Raw genomic sequence first — 18,244 nt, 5'->3', positions numbered from 1 at the left:
ACGTGGTCATTAGGAGTCAGCATGGACTCAAGAGCACCCAGCATCAATAACCCATTGAAGAGTTCCTGGGTAGCGTAAAAGATTAACGTGCTCAGCCACTAACCAAAAAGTTGGCGGTTCAACTCCACCCAGAGAGGTGACTCAGAAGAAAGGCCTGGTTATTGACTTCTGAAAATCAGTCATTAAAAACCCCATGGACATTCTCTAGATAGCAGACACTTGTTATTTTTGGTAATGGGAAAAGTAACACTGAATGAAGATGAAGTGTACACAGCCTGAAGAAAGTAAATGTCACAAAAAAGTACACAAGAAAAAGGAATCTATCTGTTGGTAATTGCCATGGTATATATAATTTTGAAAAAACAGCAAAAGCAACCAAAGGACTTATGTGCAGGTATGTATGTATGTAGGCATGTATGTGTACAGCTATGTATATATGTATCTATATATAGGCATATGCATATGCATCTATATGACTGTATGCACATATATTCATACATATAACAAAGCACACAGGGGGCACAGTTGAGGACACTTTTTTCAAACCAAAAATCACTGCCATCGAGTAGATTCTAACAAAGGTTGGCGGTTCAAACCTACCAGCCACTCTATGGAAGAAAGATGAGACCATCTGCTTCCATAAAGATGTATAGCCTTGAGAACCCTACAGGGCAGTTCTACTCTGTTTTATACGGTCTCTATGAGTTAGACACTTCTTTGACATAACCAAATATGTCATGGGACTGGACTTCTGGATTTGAAGAATTAGGACCATGTCTCATGGAACATCTCAGTCAACTGGCATAACATACTTCATGAAGTTATATTCTACATCCTAGTTTGGTAAGTAGCGTCTGGAGTCTTAAAAGCTTTCAAGCAGCCATTACAACTATTGCTCTCTACTCATTCTGGAACAAAAGAGAAAGAAGGAAATCAAAGACTGAAAGAAGAAACTACTCCACAGGACAATCAGTCTACATGAACCATGGCCTCATCTACCCTGAGACTAGAAGAACTACATAGTACCTGGCTACTACTACCGATGTTTCTAATCGGGGCCACAACAGATGGACCCAGATAGAATGGGAAGGAAATATGAAACAGAACCGAAAATTCCTACGAAAAAAAAGCCAGACTTACTAGACTAGTTGAAACTGCAGAACTGCTCAACGTAACTGCCTTGAGATACTCCTCAAGCCTGGAACCAATCTAACTACTGAGGTCACCTTCTAGCTCAGTAACAAACTGGCTCAATAGTAATAATAATAATAATGAATATTATTCATTATATAATATTCGAGAATAATACTCGTAAGTACTGTGTTCCTTTAAAAACTCATGTATATGAGATCAAATGGAAATAGAACAACCAAAACGGAAATGATGAGTATGTTTACTCATTGTGAAGAAAGTAACCAATGTCACTGGACAACTTGTGTAGAATTGTTGAATGGGAACCTAAACTGATGTGCAAACCTTCACTGAAAACAAAATAAAATATTATTTAAAAAACACCTATGGAGTACAGTTCTACTCTGACACACTTGGGGGCGCCATCAATCAAAACTGACTCATCAGCAACTTGGAACCTAGTCAATTTTAAAGCAGATTAAATTTAAGCATTAAAAGAAGGTTTTCTAAGACAAACTGATGGGAAATACTAAATTCACTTTGATGAAGGCTAAAGATTTGCATGATGTTTTACAACACAAATATTCCAATGTTGATTTGATCAAATTAACTATATGAATATACACCAACAACAAAGTCAAAAGTTTTAATATGTAATTTTGAAATATATTAAATAAGGTACAAAAATACTTAGATACCTGGGGAGGGGGAAGCAAAAGCAGTATCCAACATTGAGGACTTTTTTTTTTTTTTTTTTTGGTACTTTAAAGTCATAAGGTACAAGATTCCAAGAATAGACACATATGACCCTTAATGATACATTATTCATAATAACATGTAATTTGTCAACTACAGTCAATTTCTTATACTAATTCTTGGTAGAACTTCTTTGAGCTTAGTAAGTTTCTACTAAGATGTTTCCTATAGAATTATGGAACCCAAGGCAAAAAAGAAAAACCAGACTTGAATTCTAGATTCTACCTTTTGGTTTCACTCCGATACAATTCCTACCGCCAGATCAGGATGAGGCCCTCATTCTCACTGAAGGGCAGGAAATCCATCACTAACTCAGTAGGAAAGCAATGCACACTTTATTAGAAGGAACATCTTGAGTCTTGTAGGCATTTAGGAGCGTAAATCTAGTTTGACACTACATGTCCAAGCTGCTTGGCTTTAAAACTAAAACATTTTTTTCTTGTTTCCAGAATTATACTTCTGGGTGTTTAAGGAGTAACAGTCTCTCTGCCATGTTTCTAAGGTATTTAAAAAATGGCATGAAAATGTATTTATTTTCCCGATTAAAATTTTTTCCCATGGGGCTGTCTCTGGAATGTAGCAGATTGAGACTGTGGTGGGTACTGCCTCAGTCATGTCTAGCTGTTACCATTCCCCAGGTGGACAAGGTACATTACTATCAACAAGTCCCAAGGCATGGCAGGATCCCAGTCTAGCTATCAGCAGTATTCCTGTTGCATTATTTAATAGAATTATGCAAAGAATGGCAGCATGCTGAATACTTTTTAATAACTCAGGGGAATACAAATTGATCATCTTTGTTACTGTGGACTATGCTGTGTCAATGTGGTAACTTTGAGTGGATCATTTTCACGTTTCACTTCTTTACAAGCAACCGCTTTCATACCCTCCATGTTTTTTAACAACCAATTCTTACTGAGTCACAGTTCAGAAGTACAGCTATCTAAGGAAACTTGATCTATACCATACTCTCAGCTTTCCTCAAGTGCCCCTTTTAGGTGGGTCTTATTCTAAAATCAAAGGAAGCGATCTAATTAACAAAGGTGATTTTACTCCAGAACTAGTCTTTATATTTTATTGAGTCATTTCAGTCTCAACAGGGTTTTATAAAGTTTAAGACAGCTGCCTGCTTCCGTATTCATTGAGCCCTCTATGGGAGCTCTGGTAGCATAGTGGCTAAGACACTTGCCTGCTAACCAGACGGCTGGCTGTTCAAACCCACCAGCCACTCCTCGGAAGGAAGGTTGGGCAATACTACTTCCGTAGTGATACTGCCTCGGAAACCCAAGGAGGGGTCGCCATGAGTCGGGCCGACTCGACGGCACATAACAACAACAACAATATGAGTAAAGTATACCTATCAGGTGGCATAGTGCCTAAGGCATGTGACTGCAAACCAGAAGGCTGGTGGTTCAAACCCACCAGCCACTCCTCAGAAGGAAGATTGGGCAACCTACTTCCGTAGAGATACTGCCTGGGAAACCCAAGGAGGGGTCACTATGAGTCGGACCTGACTCCACTGCAGTGGGTATCATGTACAAAAGTTAGAAGACAAGCCATCTAAATGAAGCCTCATCAGTGCAGAAGCCCTAACTAATTCCTCTCCTTCGATGCTCTGAAGCTCAAGAGATTTTGCTAGGTCCAAAGAGATGACAGTAAAGGGGGAGAATATTAATTAAGGTTTTAGCCATTATAACATTCCAAATGGGGCAATCTACTTCCGTAGTGATACTGCCTCAGAAACCCAAGGAGGGGTCGCTATGAGTTGGGTCCGACTCGACGGCACATAACAACAACAAACAACAAACATTCCAAAATATTTCTTCTAAACCATGAAGAAAACATGATTAGTAAAACATTTTTATACACACAGTTCATGATATGATTTATGGTGAATCTGATGCTACCTGGATTCTCTGATCCAAATACATTTTCTAATAATTCTAGAATACAAAATCTTAAAGCACAGCTACAAGAAAAAGATATTTTCCATAATAATATCCTGAAACAAGGGCAGACAAATAAAGTCTTTTGATAGTACTACAGGCTTCTATTCCGGGTACCAAGGCAATAAAGAAGAAAAAAAAACCAAACCCACTGCCATTGAGTCAATTCCAACTCATAGTGACCCCCGTTGGGTTTCCAAGGCAATAAATCTTTATAGAAGTAGATTGCCCAGTCTTCCTTTCACGGAGTGGCTGGTGGGTTTGAACCACCAACCTTCTGGTCACAGCCAAATGCCTTAAGCTCTACGCCACCAGAGCTCCTTGAAATAAAAAAATCTGTAATTATCAGGTTTAATGGTGATGATTCTTTTAAAGTCAACGTCAACTGTAAGATTTTTTCTCCCATTCCATTCCTAGTCTAGCCATTTACAACCATTTTTTACTTAATCCATTTAGCAAAAGTCTCCATCTATGGATTAATCATCTATGATTAATGAGAAGTAGTATTGAACATTCTTCTGTTTCCAGGTAAAGTGCACCTCCTGTTCAGTGTCTCTAGTTGTGGGTCACCTACATCATTTTCTGGAGCCCACATAATTACTACAGGGTAGCCATCAATCCTCAGTACCTGACCTTTTCCCTAGGTAAATTAATGGCCATTTAGTTCACTTGGTCCTTACCACAGAAATCTCTGAAATATTCCACTGACTATGCTAGTGGCCATCTATCTCAATCCTTAGCTTTCCTGTCCTCTCTGTAATGCCAACTATGAATCTTTAGCATTCAGTATGTAGCATGGTATTTCCTGGACCAAACTGCTTTGTCTTCTCTTTTATCAAATACTTCTCCCTATTGGGCATTAGGGAGCCCAGTGGTTTGGCAATGCTCAGCTACTGACAAAAAGGTTGGCAGTTTGAAGCCACCAGCTGCTCCACAGGAGAAAGCAGAGGCAGTCTGTGTCCATAAAGATTTACAGCCTTGGAAACTCTATGGAGCAGTTCCACTCTGTCCTACAGGGTTGCTATAAGTTAGAATCAACTTGATAGCAAAGGGTTTTTTAAATTGGGCATAACCTCTAGAATATTCATCCAGACCATGAGCTGCCTTGTATTCCTGCTAGTCTCATACTGGCCATTCATGATCTTGCTATGTGAAGTGTGGTCTGTGGACCAGCAACATCAGCACCATGTGTGAGCTTTTTAGGGAAGCAGAATTTCAGAGCCCATTCCAGGCCTATTTAATAAAAACCAAAAACCCAAACTCATTGCTCTCAAGTCGTTTCTGACTCATAGTGACCCCCGTTGGGTTTCTGAGGCTATAAATCTTTACGGAAGTAGATCACCACATCTTCCTTCCATGGAGCGGCAGGTGGGTTTGAACACTGATCTACCAGTTAGCAGTCAAGTGCCTTATCCACTACGCCACCAGCGATCCTTAAGCCTACATTTTAATCAGCTCTCTAGGCCATTTGTGTGTACATTAAAATTCAAAAAGCACTAGTCTACAGGACAGACTTCTGTCACGGAACTTCAACTGAATTTCACGTGTCTCAGAAAGTAATACTCTAAACAGACCATCAGTACTTATCTCCAAACTCTTGGCTATCCTTCCCTCAACTGGAAGCATTCCAACTGTTCAGAGTTAGTTCTTCCAGTTTTCTACATTCTAGTTTGTAGACAAGGTCTCTACATTATTACAATTTAAACTAAACAAAGCACTTCAATTGTTACTCATCCTTCAGTACACAGCATAAGCATCCTCAAAAAAGGCATCAAACTAAGTTTGACGGTTCCAAACCAAAGTCTGGGCCCCTCATTTACGCTCATATAGCATCTTGTACTAGGAGCACTGGTAGCGTAGTGCCTAAGGCACTTGACTACTAAACAGAAGGCTGGCAGTTCAAACCCACCAACCACTCCTCGGAAGGAAGATGGGACAATCTACTTCCCTAGTGATACTGCTTTGGAAACCCAAGGAGGGGTCGCTATGAGTCGGGTCCTACTCGATGGCACATAACAACAACAACAACAGCAGCATCCTGTACTATGAGAACATCTGATTGTAATAATCATTAAAAACTATTTCTTGTAATTAAGATATAAATTCCACAAGAAGAAAGGAAGTGCCATTTTGTTCCCTGCTGTATCCTCAGTGCCCAGCATAACACCTTGAAGGAACGGCCTGCAACGCACAAGGGCATTTAGGACTGACAGGAGCACGCACTTAGAATGAAGAGGGAGAGATGATGCCCAACTGACTGACAGGGTGTCTGAACATAGCAATGTCGACAAAGGTAACAAATACATCATCTGCCTGGAGGATCATCGTACATCTGCTCCCAATCTGTTCTCACTCTGAAGAAATGAATCTTATCAGCTTTGCTCTGATGCCAGACTACCTGGCCATTTGGCCTACCTGCCACTGGCTCTGAGTACAGTGTTCCCTTCTTTATTAAAGCAGTACGTTAAAGGGATCTGCAAAAACATTAAACCATATCTCTTCTCACTACATTAAAAAAAAAAAAAAAAAAAACTTTAGAAAGCCCATGTCTTTAATTAAAAAATTTTTTCTCATATATTCCCATGTTATGAGCTTACTATTAAATGAGTCTGTAAATAATGTTTCGAATTTTTTTTCAGTTGTAATTTTTAATACAGTAAAGATAGATAGAGATAACCTATGTAAGTGAAAGCTCTTTGGGGTCCTCAATCTTTTTTTTTAAAATAAGGTAAAAAACGAATTTTTTTTTGTGTGTGATTTGGGTGGAAATTTACAAAGTAAATTCACTTTCCACACAGCAGTTCACATACACTTTGTCTCATGACATTGACTACATCCTCAATCATTTTTAAGAGAGTAAAGTGGTCCAGAGACAAAAACATTCGAGAAATGCTGGACTACAAAAAGTTGTGTATGAACCACAATATAAAATGGACTAGAACCACTGCTACATTCTGTAACCACATCACCCTTGTATAAAACCTAGAAAAGGGGAGCTGGCTAGGAACACCCAAGCTGTTCCATAATATTCTTTTCTATTCTAGGCCTCCTGAAGATTCAAAGAGAACCCTTCTAGAGTAAATTACACACACACAAAGAGACTCTCATATACATACAGTCACTGCAATGACAAATCTGACAGTGTAAAATATGCCAGACTGAAAAAAGAAAAGAAAAAAACCTAGAAAGGAGATCACCAAAGAAAGCTTTTAAGAATCATGTGGTATAATATTTTAATAAAGGACTATACAGACTACAGAGCCATCAAGGTATAACCCAGTGCTATAACCCAGTGCAATTGGAGGGTTTGGAGTTTTAGAATTTCTGCTTCAAAAAATACTTTCAACAGCATGGAGCCTGTGGAGTTTGGGAGGAAAAAGGACTGAAGTAGTAGCAAAATAGGTGGGTATAAACAACCACAGGTCCTAAAAACATTGTGTTAACATTATATTAGAAATTTATTTCATATATGAATCAAGTATTACACTTCATCAGTAATAATCACCATCTACCTAATCACGCCTTTCTATTATCTCATTTTATCTTTACAACTGTGAAGTAGGCAGGGCAGTTATTGGCATTTTATAAGAAAGAAATTTGAGGAACAGAGAACTACAAGGCTGCCGGGCACAGTTGAAAGAGCACAGAAATAGGAGTTACACACCACAGAGAACAGTGCGAATCCTACGTGGAACACTGTTGCTGCTAAAAAGAATAAGCTAAACTATATAAAGAAATGAGAGTAAGTGGAGGTGAAAGCCAAGATACCTTTGCATAGAATTTTTTTTAAGAAAGAAAAAAATGCACATTTGCTTATGTAGAAAAAAAAAGGGACAATATTTATCTATTGTATAACAGTGATGACATGGGACATGACTACTAAGTGTTTTCACATTATTCTTATACATCGTCATGTTGCTTTAACTCTTTTATAACAAGTGTTACTTTGTTTTTACTTTTTATTTTGAAATAATTTCAGACTGACAGAGTTGCAAAAATAGTACAAGCCCCTTATCCCACAAATGATAAAACATCAAGGTCATGTTGTAATCCTCCATATACATGTATATGTAGTTTTGTTTTTCTCTCCTGAACCAGCTTAAAGTCAGTTACAGACATAATGACTTTTTACTCCTATATTTTCTGAAAATAATGACATTCTCTTATATAACCATAGTATAATTATTAAAACCAGGAAATTAACATTGATATAGTACTATTATCTAATCTAAAGCTTTATCAAATTTCACTAATCCTCATTCAGGATCCAGGATCACATTTTGCATTAATCTGTCATGTCTATATTGATTTTTATTAGAGAAGAGATTCCCATTTTGAGAAAGAAAAAAGGTCAATAATTTTGGGCAAGACACTCCTGGTACCTATGACTTCACCTAGAAAGTGAAGATAATGCACTTGCCCTGTATGTAACAGAGCTCTTGAGAGGATAAGATGAGTTATTACATACAAACACCATTCAGAAAGATGAAGTGGCACAATACAATGAAATGAAAAGAGGATGGACTTTGCAGTAGGCTCTCTGTCAAGCAACTCAACTTCTGGCAACCTCAGATTCCTCACCTGTGAATGTGAAGCTACTACTAGGACTCAATAAGATAATGAAAATAAAAACATAATAATAGCAGTAATAATAATTTTTGAGCAATTCTGTGTCATGCAGTATGCTAAGTATTTTATGTGATTTACCTCAATTATCCTTATTCTACAAAGTAGGTAATATTATTATCCTCATTGGCTTAAAGTAGGTAAATGACTTGCTTAAGATCATACAACTAGTAAGTGTCAGAGACATGATTTGAACCCAAGTGCATATGGCTTCAAAATCCATACACTTATCCATCACCCTGGACTTCTGTGCTCAAGTTAGGTGCTCAACAGACAGTATTTTATTCTTCTACTCCTTTCTACATACATATCAAGTTATAAAACCAAATCAAACTCACTGCCGTCGAGTCAGACCTGACTCATAGTGACCCCTCCTTGGGTTACGGAAGTAGATTGCCCCATCTTCCTTCTGAGGAGTGGGTGGTGGGTTTGAACCTCCAGCTGCCTGGTTAGCGTCAAATGCCTTGGCACTATCCTACCAGAGCTCCCTACTCAAGTTATATACTATTTTAATTCTCCAAAGGAATCTGATTTTTTTTTAAATGAGCAGGTATACTTTATGAAAAAATGAAACCTTCAGCTTTTTTTCTTTTTTTTGCAAATTCTATTCATGAGTTTTTCAAAATATTTTATTGTGGTTTAGGTGAAAGTTTACAGAGCAAGTTAGCTTCCTATTCAGCAATCTACATACACAGATTGTTCTGTGGCACTGGTTGCAATCCCCACAATGTGTCAGCACTCTCCCCATTTCCACCTAACCCTCAGCATCTTAACTGGTCAATTATAAACTCATAAACTTAAGTCATAAACACTGAAGCTCTACAGAAAAAAAAAAAAAAGTCAAATGTTCTTTACAGAAATAACTATAGCACAAAAGGTAGAACAACTCAAGACTGCTTTCCAACAACACACACACTCCTAGAATGGTCACTGTAATAGAGAAAACATATAATTTAAAAATAAAAAGAACTCATTTTTTTGAAAAAGTCAGAAGCAAAATGAAACATGAGGTAAAGCCTAGAGAAAAACAAACAATTGTTGACACATCTGTCTCTACAGAAATTTTTGCTTTGACTATGAACATGGGACTTATTCTCTGTAGAACTCGAGTCCTCACTACAAATTGGGCAAAAAAAAAAAAAAAGTACTGACTTTAGTACTGAACCATTTTACTTGGTTTACAAAAATGTTTTGAAGATGAACAAAATAATAACATAATTTAAAAACAGACCAAGATTGTTTCTAGCCATTTCCTTGTGCTATGCCCACACACACACACACACACACACACACACACACACAAAAGGGTCCCCAACAGCTCAAATGCATCAGAGTATCTTACAAACTCCAAAAACCAAACTCACTGCCATGGAGTCTGATCCGACTCATAGCGACCCCTCCTTGGGTTTCTGAAGCGGTATCACTACAGAAGTAGATTGTCCAACCTTCCTTCCGAGGAGTGGCTGGTGGGTTTGAACCACAAGCCTTCTGGTTAGCAGTCAAGTAACTTAGGCGCTATGCCACCAGAGCTCCTAGTACACTAATACGGACTAGTTGCACCATTTCAATCCATGTATTTAAAAATAAATAAAAGGCACCACATGGGATGGGTTAAGGGATAAATTGCTTCCAATGTCACAATCCCATGACTCAAAGTGAGCAGTGGTCCTTACGCACCAGAGAAAAAATACAAAGGCATGAAAGGCCCATGCTATGAAGGGGCTTCAAAGGCCGGGGACTGAAGGATGATGAGCTGAGACAATTAAATTAAATTAAATGCCAATAAAAGATATAAAGCCTCAAAGAATATTCTCCAACAATTGATTAATTTTTAAAAAGCTTCCAAAGTTACAGTGCATGTACCTGAAAGTGAGAGACCTGGAAGAAACAATTCACTCCTTCCATATTGGAAGAAATCCCCCTTGGAAAAAAAAAACAAGCAAATGATACATGTTTCTACTGTTGGTATGCACCATTTTCCTTATGTAACTTACTGAATATACTGTTCTTCTTGAAAATGATCCAAATAAAATAATTATGCCTGAATCTAATAAGTGCAGAAAATAAAACAATCAGTATTGGTTTATCAAGTAAGTAATTCAATTACAGTATTTCACTTTGTGGTTTTAACTATGTTCATGAAACATCTATTCAACCTCCAGACTCCGTAAGATATATGGTATATCTTCTTATAGCCCCTTAAATATTCACCTGGATGCTAGCCTAGAAAATGACAAAACACACAAACACACACACACAAGCCCAAGAGTTAATATCAATGGGGAGATCTGAGAGAAATGGTCAAAGAAAAAGACTCTGGAAATATAAGTACTTTATGGAACATAAATTGTATCCATGATACATAGGCATATAACTAGCATGAAAGTGAAAATAAGTTTTTAAGCCTACCATTAAAATTCATCACCAAATCTAGTGAGGTTCAAAAAAGGCCATGATGAATCAACATGAAGGGAAAAAAAAAAGAAAAGAATATCACTGATAAAACAGGACGCCTTTAAGCAAATAATCTGGAATGGGATCACTCCCCCCGCCTTTCTCCTCTCAACCCAGCAGCAGCAATTTAAAGGGATTTTCAAGACACCTAACAAAACTAAACTGCCATGACTGTTCAGACAAGAAGAATCATAAATGTAAGTCAGAGGAAAGCCTATTTGTTAAGATAATACACTACTAGCAAAAACAAAATGCAAACATTTCAGTGTGACAGACTCTTCAATGTATTTCACGGAAACCACAAATATAAGGATTTAGCCTCACTGGACAAGTTGGTGAAAATATCTCAATTTCTCCATTATACTCACCGCCTTCCCCAACATCTCTCTAAACAATATAGAACTCATCACTTTTATGCTGGGCCCAGCATTGTTGAAGTTAAAGCCTAGCAAGATTACCAAAATGCTTTTGAGGCTGTGAGGTTGCCATACTGGGATCTAGTGTTTCAGTGGCATAACACATGTACAATCAAATCAGCAAGGGCCATGCCAGTCTCCGGCTGCTTTAATAAGCACAGTCCAAAGGAGTGTAAAACTAGGCTTAGGAAACATCACTAAGGAGGCAGAAAAAGCAGTAAAGTGAACTTTCTGGAGCCCAGATTATTGACAAGGGTCTGAAAATGAAAATTAGGAAACCAAGAAGGGTACAAAATTTGATCATTTTAAAAAGTCACTTTCAAGGAGCTAAAGGCCGGAAAACTTATCTCCAGTGGAAAGATGGGGCAAAGTATCACAGAAGGGCAGTCTTTAGTCTTAGTTTCAAAGCATTAAGCCTTAACACTGTAAGAGTCAGGTACAGTACCACACTGCCTGAACTTCAGGCAATATACTACAGGCAGAACCCAGCACAGGAAGACAGGAAGAATTCATAAATTAACAACTAAAGGGGTGTTTTTTTCAACTACCAGCAACAAAGATATAAGACAGCTTCCTGATGTTTAAAACACATACCTTATTTATTATATTTACTATTTTAAATAACCATTTTAACTACAGAGTCTTGGAATAGACTTTAAACATAAATGTTTCTGCCTCCAGGTTCTAGACTTGCCACTGCTATCTTCTCATCTTCCTAACTCAGTAATCCTCAGAGGCAAGGCAGTAGGAAGTACACAGGGTGATAGATGAATGAACCATGCAGAATCCCCTTAGGACTTTTCTAAACAATATAGCACTCCAACGCTCTGTCACCTGGAGACTCATGAGCTATAATGAGATACTGCTACTGGGACATGTGGTGCATGTGTGTAAAGGCAGACACAGGGAGAGAACCACTGCCATCCAACCTGAGGCTCTTAAAATGGAATAGTTAAGCAGAAGTTTTAATTTTACTTTCTCTTATTAATAACTTATTATGTTTTTTACTTTCCAAAGTACTTTCACATCTATCTCATTTGAGGTTAATAACTCCCTCACTTAGTGGCAAATGCCCACTTCATCATAAAACAAACCTAAGCAAACTAAACCTACTGCCACTGAGTTGATTCTGACTCATGGTGACCCTCATTGGATTTCCAAGGCTGTAAATCTTTACCAAAGTAGACTGCCTCATCTTCCTACCACGGAGCAGCTGGTGGTTTTGAACAGCTGACCTTCTGGTTAGCATCCAAATGCCTTACCCACTATGCCACCAGAACTTCTTATAAAACAGCACAAACAAAATAAGGTCATTATTGTGCCAAGTTGAACCACTAAAATAATAAACTAAAATGTAGTTCAACAGAAATATTTGTACTTGACCAGACCTCACAAGTTCTTCGGAACCTCTAAACCACTGCACAATTTTAAGGCATTATATGACTATGGCCTATTAGATTGTAAACTTCTTCAAGATGGAAACCATGTCTTCTCCTATATCCTCCACAATTCCCTGAAAAACATCTTGAATGGGTTCTTAATGAATGGGATGGATTAGCTTATAATCATTTATTTACTACATTTATTTACTAATTCACTCATTCAACATTTGAATGAGTCTCTATTAGCCTCGGTGTTAGCTAAGATGTTTTTTAAATGATGATGAATTTTAATTTTAGCCCTTACTAATATAAAAGAAAAAATGATCACCATTCTTGTTTCCTTTCTCTTATTCTCGATTATTAACTTGACTGGGTTTAACATTTTCATGTTGTTGTTGTTGTTATTTGCCGTCGAGTCGGCACCGACTCATAGCGACCCCTCCTTGGGTTTCCGAGGCAGTATCACTATGGAAGTAGGATTGCCCAACCTTCCTTCCGAGGAGTGGCTGGTGGGTTTGAACCGCCAGCCTTCTGGTTAGCAGTCAAGTGCCTTAGGCACTATGCTACCAGAGCTCCTTAGCATGTGACAATTTTCAAATGAAGGAATATGTATAAATGTACATAACATATATATAATGTCTAAGATTTATTTTCTTTCTACCTTGCCCCTGGAACAGAATTCTAACACAGCCATGATACTGAAAATATATGATATCATTTGACAATCACTTTCATAACAATTGCTGGATTGGAGCCCATGGTTGAACGCATCTCTCAGCAACAGGACTTTTTTAAGTAAGATCAAGCAGCAGCAACTGACCTCTTGTTTTGACTGTAACTTTTGGTTATAGTTGCACCAGTCTTAACAATCTTTCCAGCCTCCTTAAAGACTAAAACAAACATTACATTATGATATCACCATGGTAAATAATATTTGTATACAAAAAAACCAAACCCACTACCATCTAGTCTATTTCATCTCATAGCAATCTCCACTGGGTTTCTGAGGCAGTAAATCTTTATAGAAGCACATTGCCCAGTCTTGCTTCTGCAGAGTGGCTGATGGGTTTGAACCACCACCTTCTGATTAGTAGTCAGATGCTTTAGGCACTGTGCTATAGCAACTATTTTTATAAGGAGTTTTCACAAACTGTGTATTATCTCATTTAGTCCTCAGAACTCATCTGGCAGATGAGAAAGGGGCTTCCAAACTGTGGGAGGTCCTGCCTGTCCAAAGTGCCAGAGCTGGGACTGAGCCTAAGCCGTGGTCTCCTGCTGCCCTCCACCTAGTGCACTCTTTACCACCACTGCTTCCTTCTTATGCTAGAGCTTAGAAAGTTGTACAGGCTGAGAACATGAAAATAATAAGTCCATGTAAGGTTAGGCAACAGTAGACAGTGGTTATCAAAACTGCCAACACAGTCTCAGGGGAAAAAAATTTAAAAAGACCAAAATTGGCTAGATGTTAAAAAACAAAATGGGCAACAGATACATGAAACAATTTAGTATAGACTTAAATTTGATGATCAATATAAATTCAACACTCATGAATCCTTAAACGTCACAATTTAAATCTAGTCCACTCATTCTGTTTGCTTTGGAAATCTTCTAAAGCTCTTCTTAAAAATAGAACCCTATACTTAAGGAAAAAAAAAAAAACTATGATTTTCTCCTTCAGTCCAATACTTATTAACAGAAACTAACAGATAATACATTGAGATTCATTTGATATGTAAGTCTATAACCAGGAAAGATAGATAGAAATATATTTATGTCTTTTATTAACAGCTAAAATGCTCCTTGGAAGCAAGAATGGCCAGGCTTTGTCTCACCTATTTTGGTCATGTTGTAAGAAGGGACCATTCCCTGGAGAAGGATGTCATGCTTGGTAGGGTGGAGGGTCGACGAAAGAGGGGGAGGCCTTCAACGAGATGGATTGATATGATGGCTGCGATGATGGGCTCAAGTATAGCAGGGATTGTGGGGCTGGCGCGGGATCAGGCAGTGTTTCGTTCTGCTGTGCATGGGGTCGCTATAAGTCGGAAACGACTCGACGGCACTTAACAACGACAACAACAACTTAATACCAAACAGAGGAGGGTAAACAGAGTTGAGAACGGAAACACCACTGATTTTTTATATTTTACAGATTAAACTCTGAGTAAATCACATAGTGTATTTACTATTAAACTCCTGAGGTAAGAAAATTCAATTCCAAAAGATCACTAGTAAAATAACGTATCTTCATTGACAGCTAATTCATTTCTACACATTGATTTTACACTGACTGGAGAATAGGTACTAAATTGGGCATATTTATTCAAATCCAAAGAAAAGTGCAATACGGCAGAAATCATGTAAACAATATGGGGACCCTCTATCTTCTTGCTACAAAAGGGAATACATCATCATGTTACTGTAAATAGTAGCCACTCAAATGCCACAGTTTTCCATCGTCTACCAACTCTATTTAATACGTTTTTTCTATTCTTGTGTCACTATCAATGTTAAGTCAGTCAAATATTTTTCAATAGCCGGGGGAGCGGGGGTTTTTAAAAAACAACAACAAACAAACCCAAAATTATCTTTTATTCAGGAGTTACGGAGTATGTAACTTGAATTGAATAGACCTTTCCCTACCCATTAAATCTGCAGGAAAAACTATTTTTCTTTTTATAGTTTTAGTTAAAATGGTCAGGTCTGATTGATTCAGCATGGATTTTGTCCTGTTTCACTGTGTCCTCAGTGGCTAGAACAGTGCCTAGTACAATGTATATACTTGTTGAATGAATTAATTATTCCTATGATCTATGGCTTATTGCATAAGGAGCTATCCAAGAACTTTTTACTTTGAGTTCTTAAGGCTTTTAAACTTGAAAGAAAACAACCCTAAATGTTTACATGAGTTGTCTGTGAAAAGCACTCAATCCATATGTGTAAACAACAGCATGTGCAAAGTGTATAGTTATGCTTAGACAATTTAGGTGTCATCAGTCACCTCACGTATTTCTCTAAGTCCCACAGCCAGAAGAGCTAAACTGTAAAACACCATGAGGACTCAATTAAGCCTATATCTGCACGCTGAGAATTCTCCTTTGCCAACTAATTATTTCTCCACTGAAATAATTTCTTTACCAAGGCAAGTGCCATTTAGAATTAACATTGTGAGAAGAACCAGAATAACAGTCGTACATAAATTCTGCTTTGGGGAAGCTATCATTATGATGAAGTTGTCCCATGAACCTGTTGTCTTTCTACCCTTCAGAGTAGTGAATTTAATTTTTATTTAAAGGGACAGTGCTTTTCACTGGAGGTGAGGAAAGTTGGATGAACGAGTTTGGAGAAAATCCCTGGTGAAAGATTTTAAGAAAATAATCTGTTTGAAATTAGCAAAATAACATTTGCTAAGAAAATGCTCATCAGCCCCTTGAGTCTGGAGTCGGGCCACAGGGCATGATTTGGGCGTACTGGCTTCAGCCCACAGTGCCAAGTTAGAGATCCCATAAAAGAAGTAGAAGGCAAAAGAAGGGACAATGTGGCCACCAGCTCAGTTTGCCAGCAGCCCAGGAGGACTGACAGACCACTGTCAGATTACTTAGGCTGGAGAGCCAGGCTGGTGGACTCAGCCTCCCCACCACCCCCCCGCCCCAGTGCATATGGTCCACACGTCTCCTGGCACCAGCCAACAAACTCCCAGACAAGACCCGGGCTTAGGGGCCAGTAGCGACCAACTGGGAGCCCCGGGAGCTGCCCTCTGGCTGGGGGACGTCGGGCGGGGAGGGGGCTTGTCGCCCCTCCCCCCGGCGGGGCCCGGGCCCTCCCAACGGCGGCGCGACAGCTCAACCAGCCGGTGCCCATAGCCGCCGCACCCTCCAGGCCGGGCAGTCCCTCGCCACGCCCCGCGCCCCCGGGGCGGCCCCCAGGCGGGCCGGCGAGCGGCCCCCCGGGCAGCGCTCCTCAGGAGAGCCCCCGGAGCGGGCGTGCGGCCTAGTCAGGGTTACATAACGGGGCCGGGCCCCCTGGAGGGGGCCAGTGGCCGCGGCGACTGAGTCCCGCGTAGGCGGGGGCGCTCACCTGCCGTAGATGCCCTCGGTGATCCGGTTCCGCTTTAGGGGACGGCGGAGCTTACTGCAGTCGGCGTTCCGCCGCTTCATCCTCCCGCTGGAGGGCCGGGTGCCCGCGCCGCCGCCGCCGTCTCTCACCCCAGCCGCCGCAGCCGGCCCGCCCCACTTCGGGCCTGGACTCTACCCCTGGGGCCGGTCACACAGACATGGAACCAGCACCCGAGGGGGAGGGGGTGGGGTGGGGGGGGTCAGAGCCTCCTCCGCCTTCGGAAACAAAGAAATGACAATTCCGGGGCCCGCCCGCCCAGCACCAGCCAGCCGCCTGCCCCGCCTACTCGGCTCCGACGGACAGCTTTGGGACCAATAAGAGGCTCCGCCTCGACACTGCCAGCCAATCCCAAGGCCGGCAGAGTCAAAACGGACTCTAGAGCCCGCCTCTTTGAAGGACAGAAGAATGTACCAATCATTATGGAGTCTGGACCCGTGGCTGGACCTATCAGAAAAGATTTAAATAGAGGCTTATAAATAGGCCCTATAAATATAACATCCTATATTATGCCTTGTTGCGAAGGTACACTTTATTATTACTGGATTGCGTTTCATTGTATTATAATTCATACAAAGCACACTGTGCTACATTGCATTGTAGGCTATCATCTTGCAGTATGTTAAATGGAAGGCCTGGGTTTGCGGCATGTGGTGTTCCTGCGCTAACATGTGCTTCAGTCAGTCGCGTCATTATGTAAGGCTCTTGCAGCATCGACCCCACCCGGGAGCATCTCGGGAGCATCGGCGGAGGTCCTTTCGGCAGATCCTGGCGTGTTCGGCCAAGCCGGCAGTATCAGCGCGCGATGGGGTTACGAATGACAAAGCAAACCCTACACACACATGCACACACACACACATACCCTGCTTCCCGCGACATGGTGACAGCGCGATGACCAATCGCAGGAGGTGGGGGCGGAGCCCTTGAGGTCCCGCCCCCTTGGGTGCCACGTCACAGGGGCGGGGCCGTGGGTGCGCGCGACGTCGCGCTAGGCTGCTGGAGGCCGTGTGGCGGGGCAGCCCGGCGTTCGTGTTCACTAGGCGGGCTGGACAGAGAGTGAGGGCGGGGGCGTTGCAGTGGATTGTCCGCCTGGGGCGTGTGTCTCCCCGGAGCGGAAGGCTGGGGCCTTGGACCCAGGCGTGGGGAGGTCGAAGGAGAGGAAGAGGTGGAATATGGGCCGAGGTGGGACGCACAGATCGTTGATTTTATGCCAGGTACTGCGCTAGGTGCTTTGCATCTATTTGCGCAATTACTCCTCATACCGCCCACCCACACCCACACCCACACTCGCAACGTAGGTATCGCAAAATAACAGTTAGAAAAGACAGAGTTTTTATTCAAAAGAGAGAAGGGTATATGTCATTAGAAAAGCCCAGGAAAACGTAGAAAATTAGGCACAGAAAGCATTCGTCTGCTAACCAAA

The 18,244-nt window shown here is 40.6% G+C and overlaps 1 protein-coding gene across 1 annotated transcript in view; it reads right to left on the bottom strand.

Moving 5' to 3' along the window:
- MACO1 (macoilin 1) overlaps positions 1–16,865 on the bottom strand; it is an 86,884-nt gene extending 70,019 nt beyond the window's left edge. Inside the window, exon 1 of the mRNA XM_007935744.2 lies at positions 16,786–16,865. Coding sequence (XP_007933935.1) covers positions 16,786–16,865 — 80 coding nt within the window. The remainder of the gene's footprint in view (positions 1–16,785) is intronic.
- Positions 16,866–18,244: the final 1,379 nt, after the last annotated feature.

Source organism: Orycteropus afer, unplaced genomic scaffold (assembly GCF_000298275.1).
Source record: "Orycteropus afer afer isolate SDZICR_OR568_19922 unplaced genomic scaffold, OryAfe1.0 scaffold00031, whole genome shotgun sequence".
Classification (NCBI taxonomy): domain Eukaryota; kingdom Metazoa; phylum Chordata; class Mammalia; order Tubulidentata; family Orycteropodidae; genus Orycteropus; species Orycteropus afer.
Note: the sequence above shows the minus strand (reverse complement) of the source record. Positions and strands in the feature narration are given on the sequence as shown.